Source organism: Lepisosteus oculatus, chromosome 4 (assembly GCF_040954835.1).
Source record: "Lepisosteus oculatus isolate fLepOcu1 chromosome 4, fLepOcu1.hap2, whole genome shotgun sequence".
NCBI lineage: Eukaryota > Metazoa > Chordata > Actinopteri > Semionotiformes > Lepisosteidae > Lepisosteus > Lepisosteus oculatus.
This window is the reverse complement of record NC_090699.1, coordinates 35,825,154-35,845,953: the sequence shown is the minus strand read 5'-3', so window position 1 is coordinate 35,845,953 and position 20,800 is coordinate 35,825,154. Positions and strand designations below refer to the sequence as shown.

The 20,800-nt window shown below is 37.5% G+C and overlaps 1 protein-coding gene across 2 annotated transcripts; it reads right to left on the bottom strand.

Annotated features, from left to right (window-relative positions):
* Positions 1 to 5,592: 5,592 nt before the first annotated feature.
* On the bottom strand, positions 5,593 to 17,741 carry LOC102682504 (fibroblast growth factor 8). Of its 2 annotated transcripts, none has more exons than XM_069189152.1 (5): positions 16,625 to 17,741; positions 16,501 to 16,537; positions 14,936 to 15,116; positions 10,263 to 10,369; positions 5,593 to 6,666 (listed from the first exon to the last, which is right to left on the bottom strand). In XM_069189152.1, exons 1-5 carry the CDS (start codon positions 16,654 to 16,656, stop codon positions 6,388 to 6,390), a joined length of 636 nt encoding a protein of 211 aa, XP_069045253.1. In that variant the 5' UTR covers positions 16,657 to 17,741; the 3' UTR covers positions 5,593 to 6,387. The 2 variants fall into 2 exon arrangements, with proteins under 2 accessions (XP_069045253.1, XP_069045254.1); XM_069189153.1 differs by having other exon boundaries at positions 14,936 to 15,083.
* Positions 17,742 to 20,800: the final 3,059 nt, after the last annotated feature.

The following is a 20,800-nucleotide window of genomic DNA, read 5'->3' as shown; positions in this document are numbered from 1 at the left end:
GCTTGAAAGCTGAAACAGTGAACAGGGAGACAGTCAAAATCCGGAGAAACAGAGAAACAAATTGATATAATCATTTAATAAGTAATGAATATTTGAACCTTGTTTTGCATCCTCTACCATATTATCAGCTCAACCAATGCTTTTGGTTATACTGAGAATGACCTTCCTCCTCTATGCAAAAACGTTCTATTACAAGTCAAAAACGGTGACCCAGCTGTTTTTTGTTGGTTTACTATTCTATTCATTCAAAGCCGTTTACTGTTTCAGATTTTGGAATATTCCTTTTTGAGGACTTTTTGAAACAATCGTCAATAATCAAGACGATTTCAAATAATGAATGCTATTGAAATTTATGAATGTCTGGAATATTAAAGGTTCGTTTTCCTGCACTAGTTAATTTTTATGTTTATAAAGTTCTAGCTACCTGGATTTAAAACCTGTTTCTATCTGAGCAGGTCTGAGGACATTCTCAGGAGAATGTAACATCAATGAGAAAGGAGCAGTGGTAGTCATAAAGAAACGAAGGCATTGAGGACAGCAATGAAATCAGTCATTAGTGTTTTACTACAGCTCAAGATTACATTGACAGATTCCTGTAGTCTTTCAAAGTGGATTGAGCAAGGGTCCTGTAAAAGCAGTGGTCTTTTGGCAAATTGAAGAAACAAATCCCACAGTTTGTTCAAGTTTCTTAAAATATTTAAGGATTTCTACTTTTTTTTCCTAACATCAATGGAGGACTTTTTACATAAACCAAAAACCCTTGTGTCTTAAAATATCCGTGATATGATTTTAATGGATATAATACACTATAGATATGGAAGAAAGGAAGAAAGGAAGGAAGCCGTGTAATGTAATGAAACATTGTGTGAAATTGTGAAATATTAAAGTTACTACTCAGCTTCTACTTCGTTTTCCAGAAACCTTATCACAAGGTGATATGTATCTATTTTCTGAAAGACTACCTGTTTCAATTTATCATTTATAAACATTTATTTATAGGTTTTCTCGGAAATAGCGGTTCAGTCAAACACTAAGCTGCAGTCCTCTCTTTTTGAATCCTAAAACAATTGGACAAAGTCAATTCACATCACAATGTCTTCAGCAGGTCTGCTGGCACAGGTAGACCAGCATGCTGAGTTCTGATTGGATTGCAGGGTTGTGTATGACTTCTGTGATTAAAACCCTTCTCTGGTACTTAGGGTTTTCCCTCAGCTGCTATTGCTCTTTAACAAATTAAGAAGTTAGTGCTTAATGGCTATAAAAAAAGGCTGTTGGGGGTGGGTGGATGTTTAGTGTGTGTGTGTAGGGGGGATAAAAGGATGAAAGGGATTTTTTTTGTTCCCTGTTTTCTCGAATTGCTCTACATTTGCATGGCATCTCAAGCTGCTCAGAAGGTGTGACTTTTCCCACAGCTAACTCGTTCCCCCAGATCCAATCAATCCAACTGCTCTTTACCAGCATTAATTAAAGCAGAGGGAGAGGTAGTGATCAGCACAGGGTCAGTGCAAGAAAGAAAGAGGGTGTTTACAGCTGTCTGGGATCACTTGGAGTGATTTTTACAATATACAAACAACCCATCCTGAAAAATCGTAGCAATTTACTTCTTGCTGTGCTCCAAGAAAAGTTTTTTTTTTAATTAAGAGAGCTCATCCTGTCTTAAGTGTTCAGCATGCTAAGACACAAATATTTGTAAAAAGGCTAGAAGTAATTCATTTTTAACACCTACAGAACTGTGGACTCTTGCTTTTACTGTGCTCTCTATTTCTATAGAAAAAACATTTTATGTAAATACTAGGTATTTAGTTCAATTGGCAACAGTAACTGGCTATTACAATTAATCATTTTGGCTGTAAAAGAAGATTTACAAAGAAGGAATAATTTCTACCACTTCTGAAATACCTTCATGTTTAGGACAGTCCACTCCACATTGCTCTTCTTTGAAATGCACATTGTAGCAGAATGGTAACTGTTTTTAGACAAAAGTGTAGCTGACAATTCTAGGCACTGAGGAAAACAACTATAGAAAAGTAATATTTGTTTTTACTCTTTTGATATATTGTTTTCTTGTAATATATTCACAACACAACAATGCAAAACCTTGTATACCCATTCATAATGATGGATGTTATAAATAAATGTCTTACATGATCTGAAACGTGTGACAGAGAATATGCTCGGAAAGGAACCAAATATAAACACTGTCTCTTGTAGGATTGGACAATATTGTATTGCCCTACAATGTGATGTTCAAAAAGAAGAACCAAGAGTCAAACCGAGAATTAAACATTAACCACCTACCACCTAATACTCATATTGAGTTTTATTCCATTTCTATTGCATCTATTATTAGGTAACCTTATTTTCATAACCTAAATTTTGTGATTTTTGTGATTTTTGTGATTTCTGTGATTTTTGTGAGCTTGGGGAAAAGACATTTCATTGCCAGCAATTACTGCTGCACGCTGTATTGTTGTGCATTTGATAAATAAACTTTGATTTGATTGACCAAAAAATAAATAAGGATAGAGGGCTCAGTTGTGTCTCTGAGCATAAAACACGTGCATTGGCATTATTCTCAAAAGCTACGCTTCCTCCCATAAAAATTACAGCCTTGAAGTAACAATCAAATGCATCAAATGCTGTTTGTGGATTATATTTCGGTTTACCTTTTTTAGCACAAAATGTAACAGAAATCTCCCTTTCCTTTGACTCTGATGCTGCATTGCAGAAGAGCAGATCATCACATAAGGAACCTCTACTTAAATAAGTGTTTCTCTAATTACAATATGTTGAGACAACCTTTATTTAAAAAGAAATGTACCAGGTATACTTTGTCAGATCATACGAGTAAAGTACATCATGACGATATTTTTGTATAAGCAATTGTATTCATCAGTATTTTAACTGCTCCTCAAGCCAGGACCAGTAAACTCTTGATACAACACTCTCTCTGAATTCTTTGAAAAGTCTTTAGTTGGAGTAAAAAGGATTTTAACTAGAACCAACACTATGAATACACCTCTCTAGAAAAGCTTTTCCTTATTGACCACTCTACATGTTTGAAATATGAGCAGATACTGAGACCCTTACGTTTACGTTTTTTATAATGTGAAAATATAGTGATAAAAACACATTTGAGATTGGACTCACTTTTAAAAGCTTTGTGAAGGAAAAAAATATTTGCTTTCTTGCTGCACTGTTTTAATGTGTGCTTTGCGACCTATGTTATAAAGTTTACATACAAGGCAGTAAACAAAGAGAAGAGCATGTATTCCTAGATCTATACAAACAATAAAATGAAACTAAGCCATCTGTATTACAGTCTAACTAAGCTGTGTTGGCGAAGAACATAGACCAGTTGTTTTTATACATAATAATTTGCAAATTATTGGAACATCCTACTGATCAATTTTGTACCACTTGCTTTAAGGTATGAGAAGGTACTTGCAGTGCGCAGTGGTTTTTAGAGCTCTAGACTTATACCTGGAGGGTTTTCGGTACTTACAGTGCCTTGCGAAAGTATTCGGCCCCCTTGAACTTTTCAACCTTTTGCCACATTTCAGGCTTCAAACATAAAGATATAAATTTTTTATTTTATGTGAAGAATCACCAACAAGTGGGACACAATTGTGAAGTGGAACGAAATCTATTGGATTTTTGAAACTTTTTTAACTAATAAAAAAATGAAAAGTGGGGCGTGCAAAATTATTCGGCCCCTTTACTTTCAGTGGAGCAAACTCACTCCAGAAGTTCAGCGAGGATCTCTGAATGATCCAATGTTGTCCTAAATGACTGATGGTGATAAATAGAATCCACCTGTGTGTAATCAAGTCTCTGTATAAATGCACCTGCTCTGTGATAGTCTCAAGGTTCTGTTGAAAGCGCAGAGAGCATCATGAAGACCAAGGAACACACCAGGCAGGTCCGTAATACTGTTGTGGAGAAGTTTAAAGCCGGATTTGGATACAAAAAGATTTCCCAAGCTTCAAACATCCCAAGGAGCACTGTGCAAGCGATCATCTTGAAATGGAAGGAGTATCAGACCACTGCAAATCTACCAAGACCTGGCCGTCCCTCTAAACTTTCAGCTCAGACAAGGAGAAGACTGATCAGAGATGCAGCCAAGAGGCCCATGATCACTCTGGATGAACTGCAGAGAACTACAGCTGAGGTGGGAGAGTCTGTCCATAGGACAACAATCAGTCTTACACTGCACAAATCTGGCCTTTATGGACGAGTGGCAAGAAGAAAGCCATTTCTCAAAGATATCCATAAAAAGTCTCGTCTAAAGTTTGCCACAAGCCACCTGGGAGACACCCCAAACATGTGGAAGAAGGTGCTCTGGTCAGATGAAACCAAAATCGAACTTTTTGGCCACAATGCAAAACGATATGTTTGGCGTAAAAGCAACACAGCTCATCACCCTCAACACACCATCCCCACTGTCAAACATGGTGGTGGCAGCATCATGGTTTGGGCCTGCTTTTCTTCAGCAGGGACAGGGAAGATGGTTAAAATTGAGGGGAAGATGGATGCAGCCAAATACAGGACCATTCTGGATGAAAACCTGTTGGAGTCTGCAAAAGACCTGAAACTGGGACGGAGATTTATCTTCCAACAAGACAATGATCCCAAACATACAGCAAAATCTACAAAGGAATGGTTCACAAATAAACGTATCCAGGTGTTTGAATGGCCAAGTCAAAGTCCAGACCTGAATCCAATCGAGAATCTGTGGAAAGAGCTGAAAACTGCTGTTCACAAACGCTCTCCATCCAACCTCACTGAGCTCGAGCTGTTTTGCAAGGAAGAATGGGCAAGAATTTCAGTCTCTCGATGTGCAAAACTGATAGAGACATACCCCAAGCGACTTGCAGCTGTAATCGCAGCAAAAGGTGGCTCTACAAAGTATTAACGCAAGGGGGCCGAATAATTTTGCACGCCCCACTTTTCATTTTTTTATTAGTTAAAAAAGTTTCAAAAATCCAATAGATTTCGTTCCACTTCACAATTGTGTCCCACTTGTTGGTGATTCTTCACATAAAATAAAAAATTTATATCTTTATGTTTGAAGCCTGAAATGTGGCAAAAGGTTGAAAAGTTCAAGGGGGCCGAATACTTTCGCAAGGCACTGTATGTAAGAAATGTTGTCCATCTTGTTGTACCCTTGAACAAGATATTTCACTCATCGTTTTAGTGAAATACCCTACTATATAAATGAGTAAAAATGCATGTCACTTCAGATAAAAATGTCAGCCAACTCAGTGAATACGAATCAGATAAGCAACCAGAAAAGGCCTGACTTCTCAGTGTCAGTCCTATGATACATATTAACACCTGTTTAGCAGGCAAAAACTGAAAACTTAAAAACAAATATTTTAAAATAAAGCATGTATGAAGTATTCGTGTGTTTTATCTCCACTTCACTCCAAATTTCATGTGACTGAATGGTGAGTTTCACACTACACACAAAATGACAAAATGAAGAGTCAATTTCTTATTTTTGTTATTCTAATGCAAATTTAATACACATTTTTAAATAAATATTTCCATCATTAAAATTATTTTTTACACAAATCCTCCAATAAAAGGTTTATATATATAAAAAAAACAAAATAAAAACAACAGAACCAAAGGACTTCCTACACTCCAACCTGGGAAAACAGTGTTTTAAAACCTCAAATTTACAGACAATGTTAAGCCAATGGTAGGAAGTCCAAGATTATCAAAAGGTAGCTGCCATTTTTTGAATAGCGTTTTAAATGTTTAAAACGGTTGTCTAAGATGCCTTTACTTTTGTAATGCTGTTTACAGAACAAATAAGTTAATTTCATGCTGCAGACAGCTTTTATAGTTGTGCTTGTATTTGGAAAATGAAAAGACTAAACCAGAATCCACTGAGGTCACTGAGATTCCCCCAAAGAGATGCTTCACAACATGGAAAGCAGCTTCTTAGCAACTTGGCCTTGGCACCCGGTCCATCTATTAGAATCTGCCAAACTTCTGTACAAAAATAAAACGGCGCCATCTGTCTTCAGTGCTCTCTGCCAGGTTCCCCAAAACTCCATGAGCAGCAGGTGTGATGCAGCAACTCGTCTAAACCATCAAAGTTTTGCTTTGAAGAAAACAAAATTTATGAAACATAACTGAGACTCAACACACACGTCCTTGATGAATATCGTGCTTCGCTCTGTTTTCACAAGTCCATTTTAAAAAAAGTGAGTACAAAAATAGATTATTTAATTCTTTCTCCATTTCCTTTTCTGAAAAATTATAGACAACTAGGTGGTATATTAATTTTGCGGTACAAAATATCATAAGAAGTCTGTAAGGAGGAGTCCACTGCTCGTTTTTTCCGTTGGCTGGGGTTGATTTTCTCTTGGCCTTTTATCGCTCTCCGGTGTAGCGGGTGCGCTTAGTCCTTCTGTTGAAAGGGTAGTTGATGAACTCAAAGGGTCTATGCTGCTCGGAGGCCTGGTGGCCCTTGGGCAGGCGTTTCATGAAGTGCACTTCCCGCTGGTGCTGGCGCGTTTTCGAGCCCTTCCTGGGCCGGCCCTTGCGCGTGAAGGCCATGTACCAGCCCTCGTACTTGGCGTTCTGCAGCGCCGTGTAGTTGTTCTCCAGCACGATCTCCGTGAACACGCAGTCCTTCCCTTGCCCGTTTTTCTGCGGGGAGAGCCAGAGTAAGTCAGTGTGACACAACCACACAAAAAGAATCATATTTCACACGGGAGACGCAATCCAACTAATTCCGCTCTTCCACTCCCACTCTGAACAACTGTGTAAATACCTTCAACATTACTGAGGACACTGCCAGTGATGGTTAAGCATGTGATTAATGGGTATCACTGAACTTTAAGTGTTCTTAACACTACAGGAACTGGGATGAACCCACTCCCAATTAGCCAGTAAAGCCCTGAATGTCACTGACATTAAACTATTAAAAAGTGTATCAAGTACTAAAAGGAAAATAATATTTGCACAAGGTTGGGAGCTGCTGCTTTCCATTTTTCAGTAAAATTTATCAAGAAACTGAAGGAACAGTAATCATTGACAGCTAATATCTAAGTTATCGTAGCTAAGGACTGCAGATAACTTCAGGGACATGTATATTTTGTAGTTGTATGTGTATTTTATAGTTGTGGTAAGATTCAAATTTGATTTAGTTTAGGAAGATATAATCCGGTCCCCTGCTTTCATTTTAGTCAAACCATAAACTGCTTCTCCCTTTACATTTTGCAATATAACTATTTTTAAATTGCACTGTTTCTGTTTCTAATTTGTACATATCATGTTTCTGCTTTTACTACTATAAAGGATTTCTGAATAAAACATTAAAACAGTACCAGTTGCCTCGATCAAAAAAAAACACTGAACTCTCAGGAATAGGTTAGACTTCAATACGATGTGACAAAGATCTTCAGTTTCATACTTTCCCACAAAGTCTACTGTGTAAACATCTGACCAAGAGTTTACTGAAATTTTGTCTTCTAAACCATTTTGCAAATGCTTTCTTGCCTAATTTTGTTTTGGAGGGGTGGTGCTTGAATACTGACACAGTTGATACATTGCTCTCCCCAGGGAGTAGACGGACTAACTTTTTTAGGATCCAGCCAGTTGTAATTGTGTTCTCACTGGCTGGTGTGGAGGAAGGGTGAACCCTCCAGTCACACATCCCAACAAAAATCAATTCAGCTCAATAGTTCTTCTTCTCTTGGGAACGTGCAAATCCAGCTCATTTTTCATATATAGGTTCGCCTTGAATGGCAGAGTAGCTTTTCCTCATTACTAGTTTATGATGTGATTTTTTTTATGCTACTAACTCGAAAAAAGTTAGCTCAGCAGACGTCGTTATCCAGGGCAACTTAAAATACAGTTTGTAGATTAAGTGTAAGTAACAGAAACAACTATGTGGGTATGAAAAAGTAAAATGAGTTCAAATTAATATTCTCATTCTATTGTTTAAAGTATTGTCACCTAAGCAAACATTATGGAGACTGTCAAGCTTTCTAGTATTTCTAGTTTCAGTTGAACAACTTGACACAGCAATGAAATGAGGCACTGGACAGATTTTCCATCTGAAAGCACAGAAGGTGCATTAAGATAAACAGGAAATAATTTAGAATGCCCAAAACAACCAAACAGATTTGGAAAGTTCCATTGGTCAGCTGGAACTACCATGATTGCCTGGGCTGCCCTCTGCAAGTCTCTAGCCCAGGAGCCTGCTGATCGCACTGCAGCAGTGGCTGGGTGTCAGCAGGCCCTTCACTCTAGGTGTGTTTGCGATGTCCAAACAAGTTTGACCCCAGCCCCGCACAATCAGCAGCCCGTCTGCTCAAGTGCATATCAGCTTACAGTCCCTCTCTCCTGCTGGCGGACTCCTGACACTTCTACTGCCCGTGCACAACTACTGGCCTATAACATCCCAAATCCCAGCACAACACTGTAAATCACAAACTGATAGTGTATACTCATGTACAGCAGGTATAACTGCACTTTTCTAATGAATGTAGTAGTGGGTTGTGTTGCAACACCGTCTGGAAATACAACTTCTTTATGATCTGGGACAATGCAAAAAATACATAAATGACTGCTTTTGTGTAGTCTCTCTATGGAAATGGACCTGCACAACCTGGCCTACTTAAAGTTTCATTTAAATTAATTGGTGATGTAATTTCTCACTTCTCTCCCTTATCAGTTGTGTTGTGGGACTGCTGGTTCATATTGGCTACCGACTACTTCAGTGGTGGGTGATGTGGGCTCCCCCTATATGTAGAGTGCTTTAAGATTAAAATTGCTGCATTAATGCAATTATTTATGATCATTATTAGTAGGACTGTTATTATCACAGTCATCATAAACTCTATATTCTCTTGGTCACTTAAGAGATGGTTGATGCATCACGTGGGACCAAATTTGTAATCACTGCCCCGATCAGCTGAATGAAGAGTGGAACCTTATCTCCTACCGCTTAGCACAATGGGACTATTAAAAATAGCCCATGTATCAACAGAACGACACATAGACCTCTCCCAGAACAATCCGATACATTCTGCTTTCAACTGCAGAGATGTCACTTAGAATAAGATCAGGGTCCCAGACAGATGGTGCCTCAGGCAGGGTGCTGTGGAGCTAGGGAGAGCATTTGCATCTGAGTTTATTACCGATCACAGCAAGAAGGATGCACAAATCTACCCTTGGAAAAAAGAGCCCTTGGAAAAGGAATGTGGCAGGATCCAAGTCCTTACATCCTGTCACCCTTAGAGCAACCAATAAAAGAGAGCAGCAGAGAAATACAGACTTGGAGCTCACCGAGCTGCTAGTTATGTAAATGACTAAAAGTGTTACTCATATGACAACAAACAGAAACAAAAAGCTACCCCACAATCTGGTTCTAAGCCATCTCGTTTTTAATCCCATTAATAGAAAACAGAGTGTTTCCCTTTGCGTCTTTTGGAACATTCAAGTACTGTTCTGTCAGTGCTACAGAGTGAAAGAAAAAAATGTAAACTGAGCTTTGCTGATGGATTATTATACAGATTAGATTGAAGTCTATTTGTTGTGGGTACTACGTGAAGCTCAGGATTAAAACACATGAGCGAAACCAATTACAAATGAAGCTTAGAAGACCCTTTTTAGGTAAAAGATAAATATGAATAATGGGAAGATTGTGCTAGATAAAAAAGCTCTGTTTGCAGCAGGTAGATGTAGCATGTAATTGGAGACAATAGCAAAGCTGCAAAGCTATTAATTTATTTAAGAGGAAAAGAAAAGAGATGTTCTATTCTTAGAAAAGAAATGCGGGCGGTTCTGCCAAATTTTGTTCTTTACAGTGACTGTAAGGTCAAGTCAGAGCTGCTTGCAAAAACAATACAGAATTACATGAATGTGACCATAAATTTGCACTTTTTTTATTTATTTGACTACTGCTTATCTGTGGCAGATTAAATCCTTATCATTCCCTTGAGATACAGCACAAATTTCATTAAAAGCAATACCAATGAACTCTAACAATTTTCTGCAGACAGAATGCAGGATTTACCATGCCTTGCTGCATCATGTTGTACTGTAAAGTGTGTTACATTACCTCAGGCATACTTGCTTGAAAAGAGAGTAAATTATAAGGGTAAACATTGTTCAAAAGGTGAAATTCCTCTAGATTTTGTTAGCAAATGAAAGAACCAAATGTCAGAATTTGGCAATTCTCATGGACGTTTATAAAAAGATATGTGAAAGGAATCGGGTCAAATGTTATTACCTACCTTGCCAATCAGCTTCCCTCGCTTGTTCATACAGATGTAGTATCCAGTTTCTGCACCTTTAATTCGAACCCGGCTGCCAAATGTGTCCGTCTCCACTATGAGTTTGGCTAGGGATAGAAAAGAAAAGTATTTTTTGTATGACATTATTTAAGTATGACATTATTTTCAAAAACAAACAGTAAGCAACCCTTCCCCTGCTTCACACTTCTCACCCAAGGTTTAATTAAATGTACAGTTGCCATCAGTTACCAATTAAGATTGGGCAAGAGGGGTCTGTTTTGGGGTCCCCTTAGTGTGGTAACTGTGTATCTCCTCAGAAAGAATTTTAAACCCTCACCACAAACCACTGCTCTCTTTAACAATATGCACATATTACTAAAGCACACACATATACACATTATAATCTGTAGGGACCATTCCTGCCTGTCTGTAATACCTGAGGATTTATGCAAGCTTAAATTCTTTTAAAATGATAAAAACATGTGTAGCACACTTCTCTGACAAAGAAAAAGACATTCTGAAGACCTGCCACTTCCTGAAATGAGCCTTTTACTTTGTACATTATACTTCTATCTCAGGTCTAACTTTGGTTGAATTTGGGAATAGAAAACTTTGTTCTTTCTAAATGTTTTTAACCATAGGAAAGTGGCACTATTTTTCAAAAGAATGAGCAAAGATAAAAATCATCACAGACTTCAAAACATGTCCTTTAACCCCCCGTTACATGTTAATGTTACATGGCCTTTATAATTACTACATACCATAAGCTGTTTTCCTTTAAAAACTACTGATTTTTAAACCTATGAAGAAATGATGATTACACTTTGCTTTCTGAGTGTAGTTTTGTTGTGAATTTATCACAATAAAAAAACTTGATTAGAGTCAATTGATCTGTTTTAAAGAATACTGAAAAATGTATGCCGAAATTTATCAAACATCCAACTTTAAGCTTAAATTGATGCTCTCTGAAAAAAAAAGATCTTGAAAAACAGTAGTGATATTTCTACAGCAAATACCCAAAATGTTACACTTCACATGAGTAGTATTCTGTTCTAGAGACATTTAAAATTAATAATACAACTCGAAATCAGGTAATATTTCATTATCCAAAACTTATATTGGAAAACCTATACAATGGAAACAGAAATGCTGTTTATTTTGTGTATAAATTAGCTGTGAAAAAGATGTCATTATAGTATTAAATATAATCTGAAACTGTGCTAGGAGTAGGGATTTTTAGATTTTAGATTTGTTACAGGAAATAAAGCTCTTTATCAGACCCTAATGGAGACCAAAAACTTGTGATTTTATTTTGTCATTTAGAGTTTCAGCTCTTGTAAGTCATTGTCAGACGAGATATTGTTCTGGGTTTGCCTGATAATTCTAAACTTTAATTGAGAGATGTCACTACCTTGCTTTTGTTAATAATGGAGCGATGCATCTTTGTTAATTGAATGACCTTCAAGACCAGATCCTCCCTGAAATAAGAGATTCTAATCTCCAATGGGAGCCTGCTGGTTAAATAAAGATTAAACACAAGTGAAAATAAAATGATTCATTCAATGCTTTACAGACAGCAGGTGCTCACCCTTGTACTTGTTTATTTACCGAAGACTGTTTTATTCAGAGAGAAGTATGGGGAGAAAAGACATTTCTGCCTGTCCTATGATTCTCAAAATGCTACCTAGAGGACAAACTGTCCACCTGAGAGGGGGTCCAGTCTCTGGAAATACCCTCTCTTCCTCTCCTGACAAACCCAGAAGGAGAGACAGGCCGGCAGAGTGGATCTGGCCTACGCCTTCAGCAACTTGTCATTTGCAACAGTCGCAAATGACATGCAGGCCAGGAAAGAAAAACCCGTCTAAGTGTGCTTCACCTTTTTGTCTATACAAGTCAAGAGAAGCTATTGATTTAGTCTCAGTTTTTAATGGAGCCATTGATTGAGTTGCAAACAAAAGAAATGCAAATTCCCAATCAATGGCGCTTCAAAACATAAGGGCAAAGGGGGGTGGGTCAGTCACTAGGCCGACCCGATTACCTCGGATCTTTTTGGAGTAATTTGGAATTTTCCTGCTGGATCTCTGGCTTTTTCCTCTTTCTCCCTTTCAGAAGAACCCGCGCCGCCTCAAGTTGCCACTTCAATCTGAGGACACATTCACCTTTCTAACCTCCACAAAAGGTCTGGCGACATCGTATGCGTTCCGCCAGACCACCCATGTCCAAATCTGGGTCATTTCTTACACAAGGATCATTTAAGATTCCCATTGATTATTTTCTATATTGTGTGAAGGGAGACACACGATGCTGCCATTGCCAAAAACGCACCGGGTAAACTTTAACAATACCTGACTGTAGTTTTCACCCAAAACAGATACAATAGGGAATATGAGATTTCAGCTTCATTAGCCAACTTGCTTGCACTCTTATTCAAAGCCTCCAACTCTAAAGTGCCAGCAATCCCTGCAGACCAAAACACACCACAGTGTGTGGATGGACAAACTAGAGGAGTTCTTTGATGATGCAACTCTTTAAACATGCAGCAGAGAAAAATTAACTCTGATTCATAATCTCATTTATATTGCAGTCATATGGAAGAACACACACCCAAACTACCAATCGGCGCCATTATAAAAACACATTTTTAAGTGAGTATTGATTTCAAAATGCTTACAAAGACTATGCTAGGGTAAATTTGAATGATCAATAATAAATGCAAAAGGCAAGGAAATTGGTAAGAATATATTCTAGAAGTATTTTACATATATGTCCTCTACAAAGCTGATGTGTTTTTCATTAAAATGAGCACAATTAAAATTTTATTTTTTATTTCCTGTTTGGGGTTGTTGAGAAAACCCTTTGTAAATATTATTAGCATGTTTATTACCAGCGCGAGGGCCAGCTTTTTAATTGAATAAGTGAGAAAATGTCCCTTAATTCTATCTAGGAACGGCAGGAAAATCAATCACGTAGGCAGTAAAAGGTCTAAAGAGTATTGATTTTTACTGACTGCATGGGGAGATCATGCTTAGGAAGTGGCCTTCGCTTAACACCGAAAACCTACAGAAAATTTAAACCCGCAATCGTTTCTGCCGTATCAGCCCTCGTCCAGATTGTTCTTAAAGTAAACGGGTGTGTTTCTTATTATGATAATTATTATCGTTGCATTTATTGTCAATATTAACACACTTAAATGTAAATGAACCAGCCAGCAGCACACATTTACAATTAAATGCTACATCAAAACGGTGTCACAACTACTGGTAACTGAATTTATGTTTCACGCTTAACTTGGGCGGTGATGACCGCCGAGCTAACGGGTATCCTTCGCTAATGCCAACATTTCAGATATTTACTCGAGTGGAATCAAGTGAATGCCAGATTTTAATTGTGATTATTTTATGTGCCATCCATGGTCCAGCACGTGTGCAAATTCAGGTCGCCCGAAAAAGTGTGACTGGGAAAACAAACTGTGACATTTTTTTTCTCTACCATAGACCGCTCTGAGTAATAAATTTATCAGGTTAGGGGTACATATGGGAATGTCTTCATAGCTTTTTATTAGTTAAACATAACTGGTCAAGACGTCAGCCCTTTTTGTTATTCCAATTATAAGACCCGTGCGCAATGAACCTGCTGGGCGGTTTAGATTGTTTCCTCCATTTCTTACAAGGTATACAAAATCTTTTAATAAAAAGTATAAAAGACTGTTAGTCTAGAGGTTAAAATGCGGCTAGACATATTTGATCCTAAAACTGGCCCGAAGAAGGGGGAAAGCTAGTCAGGAAATGTTCAGAAGGTTAAAGTAAGATGAGTTCTAATGATTCTTCCAGACATACTGCTCTCTCTTGAGAATCGCATTCAGAATAATCTAGAAACCGTTTTTAACATTTTCTGCAGTCGGCGGCCTCTTTTCAACTTCAACAGCTGAAATACGGTTCATTTTCCCTCCAGAAAAATGCTTTATGTTCTAACGCCTTCTGTTATTTTATTGGCGTTCAATAATTATTCATAAATTTAAGCTATTGCCTTATCTAATTTAAAAGATATCATTATATATAATAAAAAAAATGTCTATACATTAAAAGAGTACACCTCAGGCACATTCATTTTTAGTAAAGTGAGGCATTAGGAATTGTATACCTTTATATAATTTCCTGTTATCACCTTTTGTTATATAGCCAATTGTCCTATACACATTTTATACCGATCTTTAATGTGTAATGTTTGCAATTATGCATATTTTGCAGATTTCTAATTGTTTTATTGAACTAATGCCAGACATACAACATTATGAGAAATGAGGAATAATACGGAAATAACACGTACAATCTGGCAAATCAAGGGAAACAGGGTATAAAGTATAAATGACTAGATCCTGCCTTTAGCATGATATGCCCAATGCACTTTCAACGTAAGAATGAGCGCTCTGTTTATATTGTCCAAATAAAATAACCCCTTACTTCTAGTGACTTAGACAAAACAGATGTACTTTCCAGCGGCTCATGTTATTAAAACACGCGCTGTGTTCACAACCACATTTGATGAAGCTGAATCAATTAGCCTCTATTGCTTCACCTATGGCAAGTTTCAGTCATAAATGTTTGAGAGTGATCTCTGGGTGGCCCTTCCCCCGTGCAGGGTCATTTGTGTATTTGAAATACCAGAGGTCTTACCGTGTGCGTCGCCGTCCTCTGCCATGGCATTGATTTTCTTGTTCCCCAGAACTTGCACGTGCTTGCCACTCGTCCGGCTGTACAGCTGGTAGGTCCGAATTAGCCTACGGCTCACCCGGTCAGTCACCTTACTTTGTTCACTCACATGCTGTGTAAAATTAGGCGAGGACTGAATGGTTACCTTTAAGAAATTAAGAAAAGAAATATACAACATACCTTTACATATCTCTTGAAGAATATCTGAACCACCCCCCCCCCCCCAAAAAAAAAAATAACTATATACAATGATATGTATATTTTCTTCAACTATAAGTGTAAGGATTTAAGCAAATTGACTCTTATTCTTAAAAGAGATTGCCCTTAAATACATGCGTACCCTACATAATGACCTAAATCTTAGAATTAAAGTACATTTAATATAAAAACAGTTCAAAGACAAAAGACAGGACATTGTATATGGATTGTCTTGTGGAAAACTTTTATAGGAAACAGAAAATCACTGTAACCGAGATTGTATTGTCCGGAAATATGAAATAGGAATTTATACTAGCAGTCCGTGTGCAGGATACCTCGGTTTGTCTCAGAAGATTAGCACCGTATATACGGCTGATCTTTAAACCTGTTACAAGAACAGTGTACTTTGCATGGATTTTGAGCAAATGTTCAAGGGTGATTCTCTTTTCACGTCAACTCGAGGAATAGAGAAGATATCAAGCTGGACTCCCAATAACCCATGTCAAATTGAGAGGTCTGCTTTAAAGAAACAACGGGGACTGGTGAATGAAAACTGGCCTTAATAGTCCCCCCTTGACCTTCTCCACAAACCTACTCTTGGCACATTTATTTCTGCCCTAGCTTCTCCTTTAAGACGAGGGGCAATATGGTTAGAGAAATGCCTGCCAGCTTGTGACGAGTACAGCATGTGGCGAGACCGCTGTCCTCACTCAGTAGGATCTCCATCTGATATATTGTTATCCTACCAATAAAATTATCTTACACCCTCTTCTCTTTCTACCTGTGCCGTATTTTTTAACGATCCTCTGTCAATTTTTCAGCCATACGCCAGTCCCATCTGTTTTAGCAATCGCATTTTTTCTCCTAGTTATACGGGTTTTCAAGATGTGTGTGCAGACATATATATATATAGGCACACACATTCACGTCATTAATATTCTAGAATAACAGTGCACTTCCTTAAACATATATATTTACTCCAATATTTATTACTATTTTCGTTGAGAATCACCTGACGTCTTAGAAACATGTTTCACTGTACATATCGTGAAAAGCGATATGCTGATAATTCACTGATGTCATTATGACAATTTAATACAAATGCCATATTTACGCCCTCCACGGATGACAGCTCTGATACCAAAGTATATTGTGTATTCAGACATATACTCTGACAAAGTTAATGAAACGTTTCAAGTGATTTATAGTCAAACGTAAATAATATATTGACTTTTACTTTATCTTAATTCCAACCGTTTCATCTGAACAAAGTCAATCCATATACAATATTCTAAAACATAATTAAAAAGCAGAGTCTGGTAGGGACATACCTGAGCATGGAAGCATAAAGCGAGGAGGTGAAGTATCCTGGAAGAGAAGAAAAGAAGATAGCTGAATACTTAAAACATTTCAGAAACATTATAAACAAATCAAGGATAAAGCAAATGTACTTACAGGTAGCTTAATCTTGAAGGTATGATCCTCATTTTGAAGTTGCTTTGAAATAGTAGAAACAAATGAATGGCCTGATTGTCCTTGAAGATTATTTAAAATATGACAAATTTGCCCCCTTCTGCAATTGAAATAGTTCAAGAATCCCTCAGTACCTTTGCAGGAGATAGCGGTTCTTATCTGACAAACAACTGAAGGGAGATACTGTTCAGCCCAGTGGCAACTGTCGTAGTATTTTTATTTCTTCTTAATCCTTGCGTTAGAATAAGGTGAAATATTATAATTTTCAGCAACCCACAAAAAACGAACAATTGAGAAGATAAGAGTGACAGGAAAAAAAGAAAATATCTATCAAATCAATGTCTTTGAAGACAGCGGAGAAATAATCCGTTTTAAGACAAGGATCATCCAATGTTATACTCTCTCCCCCCTAACAGGTTTAATTCATTGACAGAATGGGACGTTGATTGTTCATAAAAGCGTCAAAGTCAATTTATATCAATAATTTAAAATTATATATAAATAAAAAACGTGGACAACGTGTATCCACCAGAAGCACCTTTCAGAGCTGGACGAAACGCTTGATGCCGAAAATGCAGAGAAGAGCGTAGAAAAGAAATAAATACGCATATATAAAAACCTCCAATGTATTTCCCCAGAGTTAGTTGCAGTAAGTACTGTATTTTACGTGTCACGACCACACTGAAAAAAAATCTTTCCCAGAGAAAAATCCTTGGCGAGGCGTTTCTGTTTGGTGAATCACTTCTTTTTCTACTGTCCTGATAAATTTGTTAGGATCCTGTAGTGATTTTCCTTGAAGTCGGTCAGTAGTGGCAGTTTTCGCAATCCCGTTTGGTAATAGTAGCCCTGGGTGATGTTGCTTCTGTGAGCAGCAGTGTTTGACTGAGTCCTTATCCAGTCCCTATCCCCTCCTCTACTCCCATTCCAGTCTCCAATGTCAACCCCCTGTTCACGCCTGCACCCCTGATTAAAATGGTAGGAAGATCCTCCGTACCAGCCTCCTTTTCTTTCGCTCTAGAACAATAGCTGCCCCCAATCAAAATATACCTTCACCTGGACAAAAGCGAACACTTCAGTGAAAACGGGAGGAGCTATAACATATCCAAAATAAAAAAAACGCATGTAGGTAAAACGAAAAAATACAAAGGTCAATGCTTTCAAATGAAACCTGAAAAGATACACTTTTTTGTGAGTGTGACAGAGGGATTAGATGGACGTTCGCTAGATAAAATAACATATTTTACGACGGCGATACATTTGACTATAAGCCTAAATAATGGAAAATCTTCCAAACGGGAGTAAAAAAATGTAGCCTAATTTGAAAACTTTGGGAAAAAAAGGCACGTTTCGAGCCTTATCTTATATGGCTGACTTTAAAACTTGACAAGCGTAAGCTATTTTGTTTGAAGTATCAAAAAAGAAAAGTACATGTAATTATGAAGTTCTGATGATTTTTAAAAGAAAATAATGATGCCCAGTTGATGCAGAAACACTTTGATAAAGCCGACTTGTGTATTGGGGTGACGTTACCAAAGAAATGTGTGAGACGTATTAAAGGGATTACAAACGTTACAGCTTTAAAAAACAACAACACTCACGCCTCCCCAGGAATATCACATTCTCAACTATTTAAATTGCCCTGTTCTCGCCTCGTCTTTTCACATTTTCTAAGACGCTTGCTGGAGCTCCAAAATGATACGAGAAACGCAGAACAATCCAAGGAGAACGGTTATTAAAAACACATTAAGGGGAAAAGGACCCAATTCTAAATCCCCAATTATATAAAGTTTCCATCCAGTGTAATCTAGTGTCTTTGACACTAGTACTCTCACACTTCGTAATCAGGACTTAATTCCATACCACTCACTATTGATAAGGCTAATCCAAATTTGTAGCTTGTCTATATCTATAGGACAGGCAAAGAGTAGAAAAGAAGCTTTGTCGTTCAATAACTCGATAGCGTTCATATGCTTCACGTCAAGGAAAATGAAACGCTGTATGAGGGCCAAGGGTAAATTAAGATACATTATGCAACTTTCTAATTTTTTTCATTGAGAGACTTTATATTTTCAAGAAAAACGACATTAACTTTAAACTACCATTTTATTAAGGAAAGTTATCATTGCTTCTTAAATGATGGCTCAGGTCATGATGAATGTATCCATGATTGTTGTTTTTTTTTTAATACTGCAAGCCAACCCAGACGGTTTTGTTTAATAACTCCTCTAGCTAAATGACGGGCTGCAAAGTTGATTTAATCAGAGCGATGTGGCTTTTAACGGCCTTTTTTACCCTCGTTAATATCTATTATTCTCGTAAAACCAGAAGCCAATAGTATTGTAGCCTTACCAAAACAACGATTAAGCCGATTAAATTTAAATGCATTTATTAAGAATACTTATACCGCAATAGTTATATGAATTTCTGAGGGGTTGTTCCCATTTTTGCAACTTTTTTTCAAAAATGAGAAATTATATCTTGCATAAGAATTCAGCACAGCTGAACTTCCATCATTAAGTATGCTCAAATGTTTTTTTGAATCCACGAGCTTTACAATTAAAGCAGCACCATATATACATTTTGCTGTTTTAAACAAGGATCTTCAAACCTTACACTTACCAGAGGATTTATGAGTAATATTATATTCTTTTGAAAAAAAATCCTATATAAACAATATTTTCAAAGTTAGATTTGCCACGTTCAGTGTGATATGTTGTATGTAGCGAATTTCGTTCTATTCTACTGTGTGAACACAGGTAATAATTTCTAGCTTCCTTAAATTGAAAAGGCTGAACCCGCGCGGACCAACTTCGGAGAACAAAACACCACTACCTTTCATACAGACCTGAGAACCGGCCAGTTCGTCTTTTTAAGATCCTATTCTCCTAGACTCTTGTGCCTAGCTGATTGGCAGGGATGAAGTTTACTGTAAACCTGCGATGTGAAGCTCCTGCTTCGTTCGCTGCTGTCCATCTTTTCTTTATCTTATCAAAGCCTATAATTGCCATTAACATTTTGTTTCCTAAATGAGAAGAGCTATCTTTTCACCGACTGAAAAAAAGTAACGAACGCCTGTCAATTTAGCGCAACCCTATAAGGTCCACAAAAGTAATTTTTGACCCCCAAAGCGACTAAAGCTGGCACTGTTCAGCACCCATTAAATGTCCTTCAGGACGGAGTGTTCAAATTGAAAGACATCGGTTAGTCTACTTTTGACTGATCGCTGGTAATCAATTATACCAAAGACTGCAATGCCCGAGATGCAAATTGCTCTTTGCAGGTACTCGAGTTAATTAAACACCTATTTGCAAAGAAAGACAAACATGCAGGTACCATCTCTTCTCGTCTTTGTAAAGAAAGGCTGGACACTGGGACTCCCAGTTTCGTTCTCTCGCACAGAATACAGGGCTTGTATCTTTATTATCTGGCATTGCGGAGTTACTTGTGACTGTTGCTGATTTCAGCTGTTCAGCTGGTTATGCGAACACATGAAAAGCGCAAATACATCTAGCGTTGTAGCGCGTGAATGACGGTATGAGAGGGATCATAAAATTAAAATTTCTACATACCCCCGGGAGACGAAAACGCAAAGAGCTCCGCTAAGTTTAATTACAATTATTTTAAGAAATCTAAACTCTTATCAGCTCTGAAACAGATGTGCAACTCCCCACCAACACAAATAAAAAATATAAGTTTGATATTTTACTTTCACTATTATCTCCAAGAGTAATGAATACAAACCAATGAAAGCAATTCTAAAGCCTTGTTTTAATACTGCACATCATTTTGATTCTAGCTTCCCCCTCCCCCGATACCGTTTTATAAAAAAACATGACTGAAAATACAGTTTATAAATTGTTTTGAAGAACCTTATTTTACAAATCATACAAATTGCGCGTCTTTACTCTCTGGGACAGAAAAGGCAATTACAGCAAATTCAACAACGCCATAGGCTCCCCTTTTTAAATGTCTTTACGGTCATTTTAAAACAAAAAAATAATACTGCTAATAAATTGCAACGCTATATTCTTTCCATGGATTAAAAAACAAACAAATCTTGGGCGATGTGTGTAATGCTGAAAGCTGGCTCTTGAGCTCAACTCTAGATCTGCAAAGCATGTAATGTAGAAGTAATTAAATTAACCTTTAGATCACGCG

Bases quoted from the DNA above. Each gene is read 5' to 3' on its own strand.
- LOC102682504 (XM_069189152.1), bottom strand. From the start codon at position 16,656: ATGAGGATCATACCTTCAAGATTAAGCTACCT. The intron at 16,538-16,624 runs GTAAGTACATTT...CTTCTCTTCCAG, and splicing joins CCTTCAAGATTAAGCTACCT to GATACTTCACCTCCTCGCTT. The intron at 10,370-14,935 runs GTAAGACCTCTG...TTCTATCCCTAG, and splicing joins AGAGGACGGCGACGCACACG to CCAAACTCATAGTGGAGACG.